Source organism: Meleagris gallopavo, chromosome 1, assembly GCF_000146605.3.
Source record: "Meleagris gallopavo isolate NT-WF06-2002-E0010 breed Aviagen turkey brand Nicholas breeding stock chromosome 1, Turkey_5.1, whole genome shotgun sequence".
NCBI lineage: Eukaryota > Metazoa > Chordata > Aves > Galliformes > Phasianidae > Meleagris > Meleagris gallopavo.
Genome location: NC_015011.2, coordinates 149,793,939 through 149,813,986, shown reverse-complemented (window position 1 = coordinate 149,813,986; position 20,048 = coordinate 149,793,939). Strand labels below are relative to the sequence as shown.

At 43.1% G+C, this 20,048-nt stretch overlaps 1 protein-coding gene across 1 annotated transcript in view; it reads right to left on the bottom strand.

Moving 5' to 3' along the window:
- Nucleotides 1-20,048, bottom strand: part of MYCBP2 (MYC binding protein 2) — a 208,692-nt gene that overhangs the window by 179,353 nt on the left and 9,291 nt on the right. The window contains 2 exon segments of the mRNA XM_031552043.1: nt 6,698-6,851; nt 7,929-8,144. Of these exon segments, the coding sequence (XP_031407903.1) occupies nt 6,698-6,851; nt 7,929-8,144 (370 nt within the window).

Genomic DNA, 20,048 nt, shown 5'->3' with positions numbered 1-20,048 from the left:
TGGTCAACACCAGAGGATCGGTCAGTCGAGATGGTCCTACCCAGTCCAGCTCCCTACATACTGTAGAGGGAGATAAGGTCCCTGAGGAACATGTAAAAAGCATGTTGGGAAAAGTGGCTTGGGTCCTTCCAGCTTCTGGAAAGGGCAAACCTTTCCATGGAACTGTTTCTGCACAGGGACCTGGTACCACTTGATGGGTGATGGAGAAAAATGGGGACATCCAGTGTGTACCACAAGAGGATTTGATGCTGGGGGAGTGCACTCAGTGATTCCATACATATATATGTATATAGATATGCATATATGTAATGCGTGTTTATTATTATTTGTTTGTACGTAGATATATGTTAAGCATGATGTGTGATGTGGAATAAGGGGTGGAAGGTTGTGGTTTTGTGATTTTTTTTTAATCAGTATTCCACATCAGAACATCATGTGGACTAGTGGGAGTTAACGATTTCTGGTTCCATTTACTGCCTTTTATGGGCACTTTGAATATCCGGATGCGAGGGGAGGGGGCGGCAATCCCCGGAGGACCTGGTGGGAAGAGGAAGCGGGGTAGAGCTCCAGACAGGGCCCAAGCAACTGCCCCTCTCCATCTGGCTCTAGCTCAGCCGTTTCAGCTCGCCGTGGAGAAAAGCACATGCTTTCCCTCACGCTATTGTGGTTTGACTCGTCTCTCTCATTTTATTTGATTTAGTTAAATTCATAAATGACAGACGATGGGATTGAGTGCACCCTTAGCAAGCTTGCGGATGACACCAAGCTGAACACATTGCAGTCGATGCACTGGAGAGAAGGGAAGCCATCCAGAGAGACCTGGACAGGCTAGAGAAGTAGGCCCAGGAAAACTTAGTGAGGTTCAGTAAGGCCATTTGCAGGGTGCTGCTGGTGGACAAGAAGCTGGACATGAGCCAGCAGGCCCAGAAGGCTAACTGTGTTCTGGGCTGCATTAAAAAAGGGGTGGCCAGCAGAGAGAGGGAAGTGATTGTCTCCTCTCTTATAAGGAAAGGTTGAAGGAACTGGGCTTGTTTAGCTTGAAGAAGAGAAGGCTCTGGGGAGACCTCATTGTGGCCGTTCAGTACTTGAATACAGCATATAAAGAGGAGGGAGAGAGGCTGTTTATGAGGATGGATGGATAGTGACAGGACAAGAGGGAATGGTTTTAAACTGAGACAGGGAAGATTTTAGGTTAGATATTAGGAGGAAGTTTTTCACAGATAGCGTTGTGACACTCTGGAACATGTTGCCTAAGGAGATTGTGGGTCTTTGGAGGCATTCAGGGTCAGGCTGGATGTGGCTCTGGGCAGCCTGGTCTAATGGTTGGCAAACTTGCACCCAGCAGGGGGGTTGAAGCTCGATGATCATTGTGATCCTTTTCAACCCAGGCCATTTTATGATTCTGTGATTGAAGAACCATCGCCATCAGTCCATGTTTAAGCAATCTGTGAAGGACTTGCATCCTGTGGGAAGGACTCCATGCTGTAGCAGTGTGTCATGGAAGAACGTGAGCAAGAAGTAGCAGAGAGGAAGCATGCTCTGGATCCAGCTGGGACAGAGTTCATTTTCTCTTCAGAGCATCTAGTATGATGCAATGTTTTGGCTTTGGGAAAAAAACGAAACTGGTAACACACGAAAGTATTAGTTGCTGTGGAGCAGCACTGAACAAAGCCAAGGACATTTCAGCTTCTTGTACTGTTCTGGCAGAAAGGGAACCTTAGAGAGCACAAGGAGATGAGAGGAAACAGTAACAGGTCAGCTTACCTAACCTGGCCAAATCGATATCCCATACCACATGAGATCATATGAGGAAACCATAAAATGGAAGAGTTGGCCAGGGGGGCTAAGACTGCTCAGGGACCAGGTAGGCATTGGTTGGCACGTGTTAAGCAGTTTCGTAAAATCACAGAGCTACAGAATCCTTAGAGGTGGAAGAGACGATTAAAGGTCATCTAATCCAACTCCTCTGCAATGAGCAGGGACATGCACAGATAAATCGGGTTGCCTAGGGCTTATCCAGGCTCATCCTGAAACTCTCCAGGGGTGGGGCACCAAGCACATCAGTGGGCAACCTTTTCTTGTGCATCACCACCCTCACTTTAAAAGATTTCTTCCTTATATTTAACCTGAATCTACCCTCTTTAAGCTTGAAATCATTTACTCGCATTCTATCAAAACTGATTTTGCTAAAGAATTTGTCCCCTTCTTTCCTGTCATTTCCCTTTACATACTGAAAGGCCATTATCAGGTCACCTTGGAACCTTCTCTTCTCCAGGCTGAAGTGTCCAAGCTCTTTCAGCTTGTCCTCATAGGAGAGGTGTTCCATTCCATGAATCATTTCTGTAGCCCTCCTCTGGATGTGCTCCAACAGGTCTATGTTTCTCATGTACTTAGGACTCTACATCTGAAAACAGTACTCCAGGTGAGGCCTCACCAGCACAGAGTAGAGAGGCAGGATCACCTCCCTCGACCTGCTGGCCACACTTCTTTTGATGCAGCCCAGGATACGATTGGCTTTCTAGGCTGCAAGGGTGCATTGCTGGTTCATGTCCAACTTGCCATCCACTAGCAGCCTCTTTTTTGTCAAGGCTGCACTCAATCCTTTCATTTCCCAGTTTGTATCAGTAGTGGATGTTACCTCAACCCAGGTGCATGATCTTGCATTTAGATTTATTAAAGCTCATGAGATTCACCTGAGCCCTGTCTTGGTTCCTCCGAATGGCATCCCATCTCTTTGGTGCATTGACCACATCCCACAGCTTGGTGTCATCAGCAAACATCCTGAGAGTGCACTTGACGCCACTGACTTTCATGAAGATATTGAAGAGTATTGTTCCCACCACTGACCCCTCGTGGACACCACTCATCAGCTATCTCCATCCAGTCACTGAGACACTGACCACCACTCTCTGGACTTGATCCTGCAGACAGTTCTTTGTGCATTGAGTATTCCACACATCAAATTCATATCTTTCCAGTTTTAAGAAAAAGATGTGGAATACTCTGCCAAAGGCCTTACTGAAGTCCAGACAGATGACATCAGTGGCTCTTCCCTTGCCCATTGATGCAATGACACCATCATAGAAGGCCAGTAGGTCGGTCAAGCAGGATTTGCCCTTGGTGAAGCCATGCTGGTTCTCCTGTATCACCTCCCTCTTAGATGTGCCTTAGCATAGCTTCCAAGAGTATCTGCTCCATGATCTTACCTGGCACAGATGTGAGACTGACAGGTTGATTAGATCCCAGGGTCATCTCTTTTACCCTTTAAAAATGGGTGTTATGTTGCCTTTTTCCCAGTCACCAGGGACTTCATCTAATTGCCACAACTCCTCAAATATCACTGGGAGTGGCTTGGCAACTATGTCAGCTAATCCCCTAGGATACATCTGATTGGAATCCATAGACTTGTGGATGCTCAAGGCCCTCAGGTGGACAGGAATTTCATCTTTGCATAAAGTGAAAGGGACATTCTTCCCCAGTCCTATCCTACCAAATCAAACATTTGAGGGCTGTGTGATGATCAGTTATCAGAGAAAACAGCCTTCTCCTTGTCTGTTATTTATTTATTTACATCTCAACCCAGAAATTCCACTTTGGTTTTCCCAATTGTTATATCCATCTCACTGTGAAAAAGTAAAGAGTGAATAGCTAAATGTAGTATTGAGTATTGAGCTAGAATGTAGTACTGAGCTGTCAGTTGGGTTAAACCACAACAAAGTGTTACAAATTGACCGCAACCTCCATTCCTAGCATTCCTTAGCACTGCGCAAAATAGTGGAAGAAGGTAGAAGAACTGTGACTGAAGTTGAACCTAAGAAGAAGAGGAGTTGAGCAGGAAGGGATTTTAGTATGCTCTCACTATCCCGCTCTACTTGTTTAGCAGCTTTTACGTAAATTACAACATTAAACAGCTAAGCTATGGAATACAATGGTAGACTGCAACAGAAGTTGCAACTTTCTGGTCCAGGTATTGAACAGACCGACCAGAGGCGAAGCGTTGCTGAACCTGCTGCTCACCAATGCGGAAGAAATCATTACAGGTGTTAAGGCAGGAGGCAGCCTTACGCCCTGGTCAAGTTCATGATCTCAAGGGATGTGGGCCTGGCAAAGAGTGGCATCAGGATCCTGAACTTTGGAAGAGCGAACGTTAAGCTGTTCAATGGACTGCTGGCGAAGATCCCCTGGGATGCTGTCTTTAAAAACAAAGATGTTGAGGAGAGCTGGCTACTCTTCAAGGATGCCTTCCTGAGAGCACAAGAGCTCTCCATCCCTCTGAATAAGAAAGCGGGCAGAGGAGGTAGGAAACCAGCATGGCTCAGCAAGGACCTACAGGGCATGCTGAGGGCAAAGAAAGGTGCATACAAGCTCTGGAAACAAGGGTGTGTCACCTGGGAAGAATACAGGGATGCCATCTGGACTTGCAGACGTGGGATCAGGAAAGCCAAGGCACAAGCAGAACTGAACTTGGCGAGGGACGTGAAAAACAATAGGAAGACATTCTACAGGTACATTGGCCAGAAGAGACAGGCCAAAGCAAGTGTACCTCCTTTGGTAAATGTAAAAGGAGAACTTGCTTCAACGGACAAAGAGAAGGCTGAGATACTGAATGAGTTCCTTGCTTCGGTCTTCACTGGCAGCCAGGATTCCAGTACTTCTCATGTCCCTGAGCCCTGCATCCCTAAACCTCTAGGTGAGGACAGGGGCAGTAAATCCTCCACTGTAAGGGGGGAGCAGGTCCGAGACTGCCTCATGAGACTGAATGTGTACAAGTCTATGGGGCCGGATGGCGTGCATCCCAGGGTTCTGAAGGAGCTGGCTGAGGTGGTTGCCGAGCTGCTCTCCATCATATTTGAAAAGTCGTGGCTGTCAGGTGAGGTCCTGGATAACTGGAGGAAGGGTCACGTCACTCCCAGTTACAAGAAAGGGAGCAAGGAGGACCTGGGGAACTACTACAGGCTGGTGAGTCTCACCTCTGTGCCTGGAAAGATCATGGAACAGATCCTCCTGGATGACATGCTTGATCACATGAGGAATGAGCGTGTGACCTGAGACAGCCAGCACGGCTTCACCAGGGGAAGGTCATGCTTAACCAATCTGGTGGCCTCCTATGATGGAGTGACGGCACTGGTGGACAACGGAAAGGCAACCGATGTCATTTACCTGGACTTGAGCAAGGCCTTTGACACGGTCCCCTGTACCACATCCATATCTCCAAATTAGAAGGATGTGGATTTGATGGGTTGACCACTCAATGGATGAGAAATTGGTTAAAAGGCTGCAAACCTTTTTGGTTTTGATGAGGGTGGTCATCAATGGTTCTATGTCCAGGTGGAGGCTGGTAACAAGCGGCATCCCCCAAGGGTCTGTCTTGGGACTGATGCTCTTTAACATCTTTATCAACGAAATCGATGACGGAATGAAGTGCATCCTCAGCATGTTTGCTGACGACACCAAGTTGAGTGGTGTGGTCGACACGGTAGAAGGAAGGGATGGCATTCAGAGTGACCTCAACAGGCTTGAAAGGTGGGCCTGGGTGAACCTAGTGAGGTTCAACACAGCAAAGTGCAAGGTTTTGCACTTGGGCCGGAGGAATCCCAGGCATCTATACAGACTGGAAGGAACAATCCTTGAGAGCAGCTCTGCAGAGAAAGACCTGGAGATCTTGATAGATGAAAAGCTTAACATGAGCCACAGTGTGCCCTTGCAGCTCAGAAAGCAAAGGTATCCTGAGCTCCATCAGAAGAGGGGTGGCCAGCAGGGACAGGGAGCTGGTTGTCCCTCTCTACTCAGCTCTTGTAAGGCCCCATTTAGAGTACTGTTTCCAGGTCTGGAGCCCCCAGTACAAGACAGACAGGGAGCTGTTGGAGAGGGTCCAGAGGAGAGCCACAAAGATGATCAGGGGACTGGAGAACCTCCCCTATGAAGACAGGTTGAGGGAGCTGGGCTTGTTCAGCCTGGAGACAAGAAGGCTGCAGAGTGACTTCATTGCAGCCTTTCAATACCTAAAGGGAGCCTACAAACAGGAGGGGAATCAACTCTTTGAAAGGGTAGATAACTGCAGGACAAGGGGAAATGGTTTGAAGTTTAGGGAGGGAAGATTTAGGTTGGATGTCAGGGGGAAATTCTTTACGGAGAGAGTGGTGAGGTGCTGGAACAGGCTGCCCAGAGAGGTTGTGGATGCTCCGTCCCTAGAGGTGTTCAAGACCAGATCGGATGAGGCCCTGAGCAGCCTGGTCTAGTATTAAATGGGGAGGTTGGTGGCCCTGCATGTGGCAGGGGGGTTGGAGATTCATGATCCTTGATATCCCTTCCAACCCTGGCCATTCTGTGATTCTGTGAAGTTCACTACAGAATCTTATCTTTCCAGTAAGACCAAGCATTTTGTAGAATCAGTATAGCAAGCAAATCATAGGACTGTCAAGGTTTGTTTCAATTGAACTCTGCATTACACAAGAAAATACAGCATTGTGCCAGAATTTCTGTTCTACAAAAGATTAATGCTGAGAAATACTGGTTACATATATCATAACTGAATTTACACTCCAGAATAAAGTCACTCAGAAGAAGAAAACAAGCATTAACAACCATATTAAACGAAGAAAAAAAAAATTACTGTACTATAAAAATTTGTTAGACACTACTTGTTTTCTGTTGAACACAGTAACAGATAGAGTGGTGGGAAAGAATGAGACATTACCCAGTACTTCAGGAGGCTCTGACTGCAGGCCTTCTGGTTGCTGTCCCTGGAGCACATTAAGTAGGGCTTGTAGGCTCCTGAGACACAAAGATGGATGAGAAAATCTTGTCTCCTTTATCAGTTCAAAAACTTCACATAATCCAACTTCAATGATCTAAAAAAAAAAGTACAGGTATTTTACAATATTGTTAATATGATCATTTTGGCTCTTCAATATCAACATCTGTAGAAGTGCTGTTACAGCCCCTCTTAGCTTTCCCTTACAGCATTCCTGAATATTCTGAAATTATACTTACATTTCTTTCTACTGACTGTTCCATTAACTGTCTTCTCAAAGTCAGTACTTTTAATCATTATGAAGATGAAAGAGAAGTGAGCATTACAAATAAGTAAGCATATTAGAAAAGTTGACTATGCATTTCTATTACAGAAATAACATTAATGATAAGATGTCAGCAGAAGAGTCTTAAAGTCTAGAGCATCTGATTCACTCTTGACTAAAAGCTAAAGAAGAGTGAAATGTGATAACAAAATTGTTAATGGAACTGCCATTCAGCAAAACAGATCCGTTCTGATAGCCAGAGATAACACATACTGGAAGCCTTACAAATATCTTCTCTGTCATTCAAATTATTTCAAATCCTATCTTTCAGAAGTTACTGTTTTAGAACCTGCTTGATTTTTGGAAGACGACAAGAAACAAAAATCAAGTCTTCAACAGCAGTTTTCCTGCAAGTTACACCTTACGTTTCATACAATCGAAAGACTGGAGGAAAACATTCATGGAATCTATGGGGAACAAAAATCTGATCATGCAGGCTAAAGAATATATGGAATATTTTTAGAAATATTATCACTGAAAAGAAAGCATATCTGAAATAAACTGAGAAGTTTATTCTGTTATTCCCAGACAGAAGACTAATAGCTGGTGAAAGCACTGAACCTGACACATGAAAAACAGCAAAGTGATTTGATAAGTTTTCATTATAGTAACTACCTTGTCATCAACTATACATAGTAATATCTTACTTGAATGAGTTTTCATACCTCTTCTCTTCCTAACTCATCTTTTTTTGAAACTACACTATTCCATTTCTCTTACTGATATATTCTCTAACACATGTAATAATATTATTCTTTCAGATTGCTCTTGCAAGTATGCTGTGCATCCCCCGGGTTAAATCCCCAGCAACATAATGTAACAACTTCAGATTACACACAGTACATTTACCTTTGGAAGTTTAATGGGTGGCTCTTTGGATTCCTCTTCTTCATCACTGTCCGAATCCCCACTCTGTACACTGTTCTTTGATGTCAAAGAGACAGATGTTTCCTTTTTTTGCCACTCCAATACACAATGCCGGACATTGCAGTAAACATTAAAAGCTGAAGGGTTGCTATGTAATCTGATATCTGGTATGGTTATTGTACTCTCTAGGTTTTCTGCCTGTAAACAACAAGAAGATTGAATTTTAACAAAAAGAAAAAGTCTGTCTTGCGGTTTAAGTTTCCAACTTTGCTACTTTTGTCATCTCAACTTTGCATCTTTTGTCATCAACCTCAGCAATTTTTGCTGACTAAGTGGTTTTCAAACTAGTGACTGAATTTTCTGTAGAGATATGAATTATATTTCAGGCAGAGAAGAAAGAAGGAAGAGGGAGAAACTTCAGTATATTCCATCTGGCTTTAGTCCCTACCTCTCATGATGTGATAAGGACAGTGAGGTGGAAAATGATAAAAGCAAAGGCAGTGCAGGCTACAGAAAGGTCCAAACCTGTGCCACAGACAAATGACTAGTAGATCTTTGAATTTATCTTCATATCAGTTTTAGTACTATTAATGATTTTTAAAATGCATTATTTACTGTAGCTGTTAATCTATTAGTAAATAAAGATTTAAGCTGTTTGCTAAATGTATGTTAGAAATTAAAAATAACATTGTTTTGTCATTAAATAAAACAAATTGCAGAAGCTGTAGATAGCAAGTTTACATAGATAGAAAATTAACGAAAACCTAATGGACAAACTACTGAACAAAAGAAATCTATAGAGACCCATGAAGTAACAGGACACCACCTTGTCCTCAGAAGCTCTGAACAACGAAGAGTTGGGAAACTGTTTGAAGAAACTACCATTAGTTACAGCCTGCCTTATGCTTCACTTTTTATCTACTACTGGTATGTTACTGCCAGCCACTGCTGAGAAGAACCATAGGGCTCCCATTAAACTTGGAAAAATATTAGGAAAAAACATTTTAAGTTTTGCTGCATACTATCCCTTTCTGCAATAGTAAAATAAGGCAGGCCAAAAGGAAGACTTTAAAACCACCAAAATCCTCAAATAAAACAGTCAGGGTTACACTTTCTCTTAGGCTGCAAACTACCAAAGACTAGGCTGGTATGAAAAAGAAACCAAAACAACAAACAACAGGCTTAAGATATATGGTGTGTATGTAAGGAATTCCCTAAAGCATCTTGATGTATACAAAAGGTACAAACTAAGGAGGGAAAATCTAGCTTAAGAATGTAGGATAACCTCGCTTGAGTAAGTCTAGAAAAATCTGGGGGATGATTAGACTAGTCAGGGTCATGATTACTTTTGTAAGGTTATTTTGTTTTGTTCAATGTACTCTTTAGAGGTGGTGAACATGGAGGGCTTTTGCCTTTTCATTACTCTCTCTCTAAATGAGGGCAAATATTGTGAACCAAATCATTCATTAGGCATGGGAGTACACAGCAAATTTTATTATAATGATATGAAAAAGATTACAGTGGAAATACATAGAGAGCAAGAGTTGGAAAAAAGGACCATAAACTAGAAAGATTAAGGGGAAAGAAGTTTGAGAATCAGTGAATAAGAAAGTATTTGAAAGGGATGGTTTATTTTTCTATGGTAGCCACAGCTTTGAACATCAAAACTCAGTAATGAATAATATTTTTCCTTCACATCTGTTTTAATTATTAGCAGAAACACACAGGCTTCTAAATCAGAGCACTTAATACCATATGTTGCAAAACCTAAAAGAAAATTCAGAACAACTTCATAGTATTTCATCATTTACACAATTTCCTTTTATTTTGTACTTACGTATTATTCAAATCACACTGGTATATATTTGCATAACTTTCTTTTCCATAATTACTACAAAATTATTACAAGCTGAACCATTAAGAAGCAACTGTTTATGCCATTTTATCCAATGAAGTGTGCTAATCTTTCTTACTTGAGTCAGCATTACCAGTAATGCACAAAAACATAAAGACAAATTAAAATATAAGAAAAAAGTTACCTAAAGAAAAAGAGATTAAGCACAACAGATTTTCTGCCATTAAAGAAAGAAAGGCAACATAAGTTTAGTCCTTGTTGAACATAAGTATCCTTAAATTATTAAAGATGCTATTAAAAAGACATTGCACAGTGCAATAACTCAAGATACAGCCTTTTGTGTTACTCCAGTTTAAAACTGTGCACAAATAGATTTACACTGATATCAATGATAATCACTACTACATTCCTTAGAATTCATTTGGCATCAGAAAATTAAAAGGTATGACGACTCTTTTCACTGTCAAATATTCACATACATGTCCCAAAACTGTTGCAAGTACTGATAAAACAAATACACAACATCAGCTTTCAGCTTTAATGCTAACTCAGTTGAATTTCCCTAATTTAAAAAAATGGGGAATTTACTAAGCATTTTCCTATTTTACTGATAAAGAATTACAAGAAAAAAATATCAGGGTCATATCAAATACCTCTGTGTGAAGTTCACTCATTTAATTAGTATCACATATTGCAATTACAACTTCAGTGATGAGTTTCCAGTTCCTTCTTGTCAGGAGCTAAGCCTAGTTTTTATTCCAGAACAGTTTAAGTTCTGGAGCAGTTCTGAGCTCTGTAGCTCACAGGCACTTCTTCTGAAATAGGTTGCCAAAAATCATCTCACCAGCACAGATAATTTTAGACATTACAGTGCTAGATAAAATATCAATGCCTGTTCTCTTGCCTATTAATAATAAGCTGACTAATTTTCAAAAATAAACTCATTCCTTATTCTCAATACTTCACTATTAAAAAGTTCCTTACCTAATGCTTTAGCTTTTAAACAGTAATTACTTCAATCATTCTGTTTAATGTCACACTCTTCTGCGAAAGTACACTACAGACAAAAACCTCCCATACAGACTTCACTACAGGCAGTCTCTAAACAGTATAGCATAAGAATGACTCAGAACTAGAATTACATAGATATGATGCAGACCCACTGTTAACATTTGTCTTACTTCATATTTCCACTTCTCCTCCTCCACAATACCTCGTTTCTGAAAACTATAAATTCTTTGAAACTAGAGGCATCCTATACTCCATTTGTTGCACACTTGACAAATCTTAGCCACAATCATTATAATGCACCTTAAGAATAATCTTGAAATACACTACCTTATTTTGGCAGTTTAAATCCACTAGCCTTCTGACTCCACTAAATAAATCCTATTTTGAACAATAAGCTGCTTGATTGATAGCACAGGTTAAAACTGAAGGTGTAACTTTAATTGTTTACTGTCTTTTATTTAGAGGAAAAAAAGTCAGCTAAAATATAAGTCAATGTATACTAATGTTTAGCATTTATCAAGGCAAAAGAAAAGTGCACAGTAAAAACAAGACGTCATTCCATGTTGGAGAGTAGGAAGAATACCTTTGATCCTCATGTTCTTCTTTCTCTCTGCAAACTTTATCATAAGATAAAAACCACTGATAATTTATTGGTAATCAATTTGCTCAAGTCTTTCAGTGGCTTTAAGTTAGGTGATTATAGTTATCAGAATATTTGTAGTTTCCTCTTACAAAACTATCTGTTCAATAGATAGGTTGTATAAGAAACATTTTCTTTGATTTCTTTTACAAACTCAGAGATAGAAGTTGCATATAAAAAAAGCAGAATAATTTTCTGCTTTCCTAGTTCAAATTCAGCGAGTTTTTTTTCTTTGTCTTTTCATTTGGTCTTACTCATTCCCCAATCTCTACCTTGAAGCTCAGGTAGATGGGAGAAGCCTATCAGTGAAGACTGAAGCAAAGAACTTGCTGAGTACCTCATCTTTCTTCATGTCTGTTGAAGCCAGTTCTCTCTTCTCATTTATCAGAAGGGGTACACTCTTTGCCCATGTCTCTTTGGACAAACGTACTTGTAGAATCCCTTGTTATTTTTCATAACTTTTGCTGAGTTCAGTTCCATCTGTGCTTTGGCTTCCCTGATGACATCTCTGCACATCCAGACAGCATCCCTGTATTCTTCCTAAGCCACACCATCCCTGCTTCCACTGCCTGTAAATTTCCTTCCTACTCTTAATTTGACCATAAGGTCTTTGTTCAGCCATGCTGGCACTGCTTTATTTCTTATATGCTGGGGGCTGGAGAGAGCTCTTGTGCTCTCAGAAAGGTGTCCTTAAAGTCCTGCCAGCTCGTTCTGTTTCTACATCCTAAAGAAAGCTTCTCAGGGGATTTCATCCAATAGTTTCTTAAACAGCTGAAAGTTCACTCTCCTGAAATTAAGGGTCCTGACTCTGCTATTTGCCAGGCCTCTATTCCTCAAGACTATGAACTCAGCCCAGACTGCCTTCAATCTCCTCTACATTGCCATGCACCAGGTCTAGCTCTGGTTGGTTTGCATAATACCTGGACCAGAAAGTTATCCTCAACAGATTTCAGAAATCTCCAGGATTGCTTGAAGCCTTCCATGTTGTTTTCCCAGCAAACGTTGGGGTGTTCAAAATCCCCAATAGGGTGAGAGCCTGTGAGCATGATGCCTCTTGTAGCTGAAGAAAGAAGCCTCATCCACAGGCTCCCATTGATCAGGTGGCCTGTAGCAGTTCCTGACCAACAGATGCCCTTTATTGGTGTGGTCCTAGATTTTAACGCACAAGCTCTCAGAGCCACGAGCAGGTTCTCAGAGGCACTCACACAATCTACCCACTTCTTAACATAAAGGGCAACTCTTTCACTCCTCCTGCTTTGCTTATTCCATCTAAAAATCTTGTAGTCTTCAACAGAAATATTCCAGTTGAAATGGTTTTCTTCGTAAAACGGAACAACTAGACTTAATAGCACTCTTCTCAGTTAGCCTTCTGTAATGTTCTAATACACGCAAGGAAAGAAGTGAGAAAAACAGAACCTCTGATCTTTTTTTAAACTTGTTTACCACTCAAACAACCTCATTTACCAAAAGATGAAATCCAAACATAGCCTATTTTCTGACCAATTAATTTCCTTTCTCTTCAACCAAGTAACTGCAAGAATGGCTTGCTCTCAGATGCAACAGAAAGATATCTAATAGAGGAAAGTTAGTCTGTCGTTAAAGATGGTGAACTAGAATAAAGATCTGATCTAACCTGTGTGCAGCACAGAATATAAAACCTATCTAAATTCTTTGAACACTTCAAACATCATTTAGAAAGGGGTTAAGGTCAAAATATCATGTAAAACAGAAGCCTTTGAGAACATTGCCAAATTACTGATGTGTTTTTGAAGAGAAAGATACTTACCTCATGATTTATTTTTTACATCCAGTCATCATCTTACAGTATTTTTTTTCTGCTACATCAACAGTCCTCTCCCAGAATTTCATTCCTTACATTTGTATTAAGCTCAATAAATCAGAACTTAGAACTTCTGCATAAACTGAACATGAATGCATCCCCTTTTGATCGCCGAGGTTTGCTGCTTCGGAGCTGCCCCAGGCAGAGCTGAGGCGGCTAATCGCGGGGTGCATAGGGGACTCGCTCGGTTTTCCCTCATCCAGGGATTCCCGAGGCATCGGTGCAGCCCGGCACCTCTCGCGAGAGCGGCTCACGTGGAGGGGGCGTTGCCAGGGTAGCGGCTCTCCATTCCCTCCTCCCTCCCCCCCCTTATAAGAGCGTTGAAGAGGGCAGTGGCGTGCCACTGGCCACCCAGACGAGGAGGAGGGGTTTTTGTCTCTGTGAAGAGGGTGATAATTGCGGTTGCACTCATCAACGACCTGTAAAAGAGCATGGGCAGATCCAGCACTTTCAGTAACAGGGCGGAGCTATTAGTCACACTTGGTAACGCTACTCTGATTGTGCTGGTGCTAGTGGGTCTGCTGGATTGCCATGGCTGTGTCCCGGCGGAAGGCTACTGCCAGGAAACATGTGAAGACCCAGACAGAGGTCCCCTGCACATGTAAGAGGAAGGCTGTAGCCAAGAAAAGCGTGGCGACCCAGACTGAGGTCCCAAAACAGCATGCTAGCGTTCAGGTTGCTGGCTGCAATGAGTGCCAGAGTCTGGCCCTTGAAGTGCCAGGCAATGGAGGCAGCGCCTGTGTAAGGTGCGACCAGGTAAATGACCTTCTCGGTCTGGTGGCCTGCCTGAGGGAAGAGGTGGAGAGGCTGAGGACCATCAAGGACTGTGAAAAGGAAATTGACTGGTGGTGCCAGGCCCTATCGGCCCCGAGGTCCCAGCATGCAGCTGTGGCTCCCTATGGGGCATGTGGCCTCCAGTTGCCTTACAAACAGGTGATGGAGAGGAATAGACAGTCAGACTGTGCTCCGGATACAGTGAGCCCCCAGTCTGCTCCTACCCCTCACAATACTTATGTAGAACTAGGGGGTGTGGGACTGGGACAAAACTCTCCCAAAAGGGCAAGGTGATATCCACTGCTCAGTGGCGGAGCCTCTGCCCTGTTGTTGCCGAGCAGAGCAAAGCTGTTTGAGAGAGAAGGTGGAAACATGTACCTACTCGGCGTTGCCCCCCCAGACCATGCTCAGCTCCCCAGGTGCCTCTGCGGAATAGATTTGAGGCCCTGGAATCCGAGGGAGAGGTGTGTGCAGGTGTGGAAGGAGGCCCACCTGTGAGGGTGCCTCGGGGGAAGCGGTCAATCCCGCGCCTCAAGACATCCTCCACCCGGAAGGATAGAAGGGTGGTTGTCATAGGCGACTCCCGGCTGCAAGGAACCGAAGGCCCTATATGCCGGCCCGCAGAGAGGTGTGCTGCCTCCCTGGGGCTCGAGTCAGAGACATTGCTAGGAAACTTCCCAGACTGATCTGCCCTTCTGACTACTATCCACTATTGATAGTACAGGCTGGCAGTGAAGAAGTTGGTAAGAAAAGCCTGAAGGCTATCAAAGATGACTTCAGGGAGACAGTGGAGTTCAAAGGCTTGGAGAGGGGTGGAGGGACTTCTCTTAAGTGCCTGTATACTAATGCGCGTATCATGGGGAATAAACAGGAAGAGCTGGAGTTCTGCGTGCGGTCGCGAGGTCATGATCTCACTGCGATCACGGAGACGTGGTGGGACAGCTCGCATGACTGGAATGTTGTCATGGAGGGCTATGTGCTTTTTAGGAAAGATCGGCTGGCTAGGCGGGGTGGTGGAGTTGCTCTTTATGTGAGAGAGCAGCTAGAATGTATTGAACTTCACTTGGGGGAGAGTGATGTAGCAGTGGAGAGCTTACGGGTGAGAATCAAGGGGCAGGCTGGTAAGGGTGACACTGTTGTGGGTGTGTACTACAGGCCCCCTGATCAGGAGGAGGAGGTTGATGAGGCCTTCCATAAGCAACTGGATGTAGCGTCACGTTCCCAGGCACTGGTGCTTATGGGGGACTTCAATTATCCAGATATTTGCTGGATGACCAACATGGCCAGGCATGCACGGTCCAGACGGTTCTTGCAGTGCGTTGAAGACAACTTTCTGATGCAGGTGGTGGAGGAACCGACGTGGGGAGGGGTGTTACTGGACCTTATTCTCACCAACAGGGATGGACTTGTTAAGGAAGTAAAGGTTGGGGGCAGTTTGGGTTGTAGTGATCATGAGATGGTAGAGTTCAAGATCCTGAGTGGAAGAAGCAAAGCAATAAGTAGGATTGCTACCCTGGACTTCAGGAGAGCCAACTTCGATCTCTTCCGGGACCTACTTGGAGCTATCCCGTGGGCTCGGGTGTTAGAAGGTAAGGGGGCCTCTGAGAGCTGGTCAGCATTTAAACAGCTCTTCTTCCAAGCTCAGGATCGGTGCGTCCCTGTGAGCAAGAAATCGGGAAAAGGTGGCAGGAGACCTGTGTGGATGAGCAAGGAGCTCATGCGCAAGCTCAAAGGAAAGAAGAAGGTCCATGAAATGTGGAAAAAGGGTCTGACCACTTGGGAAGAATATAGGAATGTAGTCAGGGCCTGCAAGGATGCAACGAGGAAGGCTAAAGCCCGCCTGGAATTGAATCTGGCTAAAGTGATAAAGGATAATAAAAAAGGCTTCTTCAAGTATGTTAACAGCAAAAGGAAAACTAGAGAGAATGTGGGCCCCTTAATAAGTGGAGGGGGGCATTCTCGTAACGGGGGATGCTGAGAAGGCAGAGATACTGAATGCCTTCTTTACTTCCGTCTTCAGTGAAAAGGCTCTCCCGCAGGAATCCCACAGCGTGGAGATTAGTGAGAGGGTCTGGGGAATGGGAGACTTCCCTTTAGTCAGGAAAGAGGACGTGCGTGAGCGCCTAGGCAGTACTAAGTTCCACAAGTCCATGGGACCTGATGGGGTGTATCCACGTGTGCTGAGAGAGCTGGTAGAGGTCATTGCTGAACCACTCTCCATCATTTTTGAGAGGTCTTGGACAACAGGGGAGGTCCCTGAAGACTGGAGGATTGCCAATGTCACTCTGGTCTTCAAAAAGGGCAAGAAGGAAGATCCGGGTAATTATAGGCCTGTCAGCCTCACCTCTGTCCCTGAAAAGGTGATGGAACAGCTTGTGCTGGATACCATCTCCAGACAACTGGGAGAAAAGGAGGTTATCAGGAGTAGTCAGCGTGGGTTCACCAAGGGGAGGTCGTGCTCAACCAACTTGGTGGCCTTCTATGATGCTGTCACATGCTGGGTGGATGGGGGAAGAGCGGTAGATGTAGTCTACCTTGATTTTAGAAAGGCATTTGATACTGTCTCCCACGACATCCTTATAACAAAGCTGAGGAAGTGTGGGATAGACGAGTGGACAGTGAGGTGGGTTGAGAACTGGCTGACTGGCAGAGCGCAGAGGGTCATCGTTGGTGGTGCAGAGTCTGGCTGGAGACCTGTGACCAGTGGTGTCCCCCAGGGGTCTGTGCTGGGTCCGGTCTTGTTCAACATCTTCATCAATGACCTTGATGAGGGGATAGCGGCCACCCTCAGCAAGTTTGCTGATGCTACTATGTTGGGAGGATTGGCTGACACGCCTGAAGGCTGTGCTGCCATTCAGCGAGACCTGGACAGGCTGGAGAGCTGGGCAGTAAGAAAGCGGATGAGGTTCAACAAGAGCAAGTGTAGGGTCTTACACCTAGAGAGGAATAATTGCATGCACCAATACAGGCTGGGGGATGAGCTGCTGGAGAGGAGCTCTGCAGAGAGGGACCTGGGCGTCCTGGTGGACGACAGGTTGGCCATGAGCCAGCAGTGTGCCCTTGTGGCCAAAAAGGCCAATGGCATTCTGGGGTGCATTAAGAAGAGCGTGTCCAGCAGGTCGAGGGAGGTGATCCTCCCCCTCTACTCTGCCCTGGTAAGGCCTCATCTGGCCAGTTCTGGGCTCCCCAGTACAAAAAAGACAGGGATCTCTTGGAAAGAGTCCAGCGGAGGGCCACAAAGATGGTGAAGGGCCTGGAGCATCTCCCCTATGAAGAAAGACTAAGTGAGCTGGGTCTGTTTAGCCTTGAGAAAAGACGACTGAGAGGGGACCTGATCCAGGTTTATAAATATCTGAGGTGTGGCGGCCATAGTGGTGAGGCCAGTCTCTTTTCAGTGGTACGTGGAGACAGGACGAGGGGAAACGGACATAAGCTGCAGCACAGGAAGTTTCGCACGAATGTGCGTAAGAACTTCTTCACGGTGAGGGTGACGGAGCACTGGAACAGGCTGCCCAGGGAGGTTGTGGAGTCTCCTTCTCTGGAAATATTCAAGTCTCGCCTGGACGCCTACCTGTGCGACCTGGTGTAGGGAACCTGCTTTGGCAGGGGGGTTGGTCTCGATGATCTCTAGAGGTCCCTTCCAACTCCTACAATTCTGTGATTCTGTTATCTCACTGGAAGTACATTCTTCTCCTTAGGCAGCTTCCAGTTTTTCATAGTGCTAAATTCATGTCTAATTCATATTATTTGTCATTCATTTTCTGTGTAAAAGACATTTTATTGGTAAAGCCAAAATACACCAAATTCACACGGAAAACTTAATTATATCTCAATTAAAAGAATAAATATATATATATATACACACACACACACACTGAAGTCCAAAATCAGTTAAAAGTGCTAAGTGATTATAACACAACTCCAGCTTCTAACAGAATAAGGTCCAAACCACTGGGCTGTAAAAGACACCAATTAATTTTTACCCTTAAAATGTTAAAACGTGAATGCTTAAATGGTAAGACTAATTTCCAATTTCTCAACAATTATTCTTTTTCTCCCCTTTTCAATTAACTCAGTTTTTTCTTACTCAATTGTCATTTTCAGTAAGTGCAGTGTATAGATAGAATTTTGCAGGGTTCATTCAGCTTATTCTTAATTTAAGGTCCACCCCCATCCTTTAGTAGCACAGTAACAGGAAGCTGCCATCTATATTTAAACTTCAGTTAATATAAAATAAACTGATCTCTATTTCTCTTCTTCAGAATGAAAAAGCTTATCAATACAGAACGATCTGCTCTATTATGAGACTTTAAATGGAAACCCAGGTTTTTCTAAAACATGTCTGCTGTCAGACATTCCCATGCAGAAATGACCATGATGTTTATTCTGCACTGGTAAGCATGAGAATACATTGAAAAGCATGATGGGGATGAAAGAAAACAAAACATGACCACCAACACATTTTGTCCCTAAATGAAGTTTAGTAGTCTAAAGAGATTAAATCAATTTTATTTTTCAGGAAATATTCAATTTCCTGCTATCAAGCAGGAATAAGCTGGAGTGCTTCTCTACACCTCTGTATCTGAGGAAATATACAACTCTTTTATCCATCTTAAAGATGGCACAGAATAGAGGCATACAGAACAAAGCATGGAAAAAAAATCATTATGACTTTCCATGAGTGGAAAAATCCCACCTAACATTTCACACAGAAGCTGTTTTAAATCCAAGAAAAATCTTGGAAACAACCCTTCCTAGTCATGATGTGCAAGATGATTGTTTAGTGCCATATTTATAACTACTGATGAGAGCCAGGCATTAATACATTCATATCTTCTCTGGCCATTTTCAAAGGATAAATCCATTTATCCAAGGCAAATGAATGAATCCAAGAAATATATTGGACTATAAAGCTTGTGGGGAACAGCAATTCTAGATTTAGCTTCCTAATTAGTAGTTCCACTAGGGCACAACTATATGAAAAGTCAAGTTTCCCTTTGTATAGTAACTGTAATTAAAAATGAAGAGCTAACTTATTTTAAAAGCACAAATTTCTGTCACAAGACAGAACATATAAAGACAAACAACATCCTGCGCTGTTTGCTCTAATTTCTAATTTGGTTTTCTGTGTTTAAATGGGTCAACTAAAAAGGATGAAGAAAACAACTAAAAGTTTTAAAGTGACTGAAAATTAAAAGTTTTGTTTGGACTAGAAGTACTTAACTGTCCACCACTGAAAAAATAGAAGTTTTGAAGGTAAGTCTCTTCTATGCTCTACTCTGAAGCTGCATTACTTGAGATAAGCAGAACAATCCAGTAAGTATCCAAAAAGGCAATACTAAATTAATAGATTAAGAAGGCTTGCTTCACCCTCCCTAAGTCATCTGTCTTAAGATAGAGTAGCTATAGGACATATGGCAAATAAGGATAAGACAACCAAAGGAACCTACTGCTTATTATATGGATATTTAACTGACTAGAAAGTGTTTTCACTGGTTACTTCAGTGGTACTGTTCTGCAAAACCATTCTGTAGATTACTGTAGATTAGCCTCTCTCTCTTTACTGATTTTAACCAAAACCTAGGAAGACTCTTCTAGGCCTAGAGTAAGCCTTTGTGAAAATCCCTCCAAAACTCTACTTTGAACAGAGAAATAATAGGTCTGTAATACAGAAAGATTATCTCGAAGCAATAATTTAAAATACTGTCACTTTCACCTAGATTTTAGAAACTGTTACGTTTCTATTTTACTATGGAGGAATTCTCAAGGATAACTATTAATTCCTTAGACATAGAGTGCTCCCTTTCTCTTTTAACCAACATGGACTTAACTCTGCAGCAGCAGTCTCCAGCTCCTGGCTAGATGTGCATCTCTTCAAACTTAACTATAAATCAATACTGTTTTAGCTACATTTATACTCCAGGAATTGGAGGAACAAAAAACATCGCTTGTATCCGATTATGTTTGCTATTAATGCTCAGC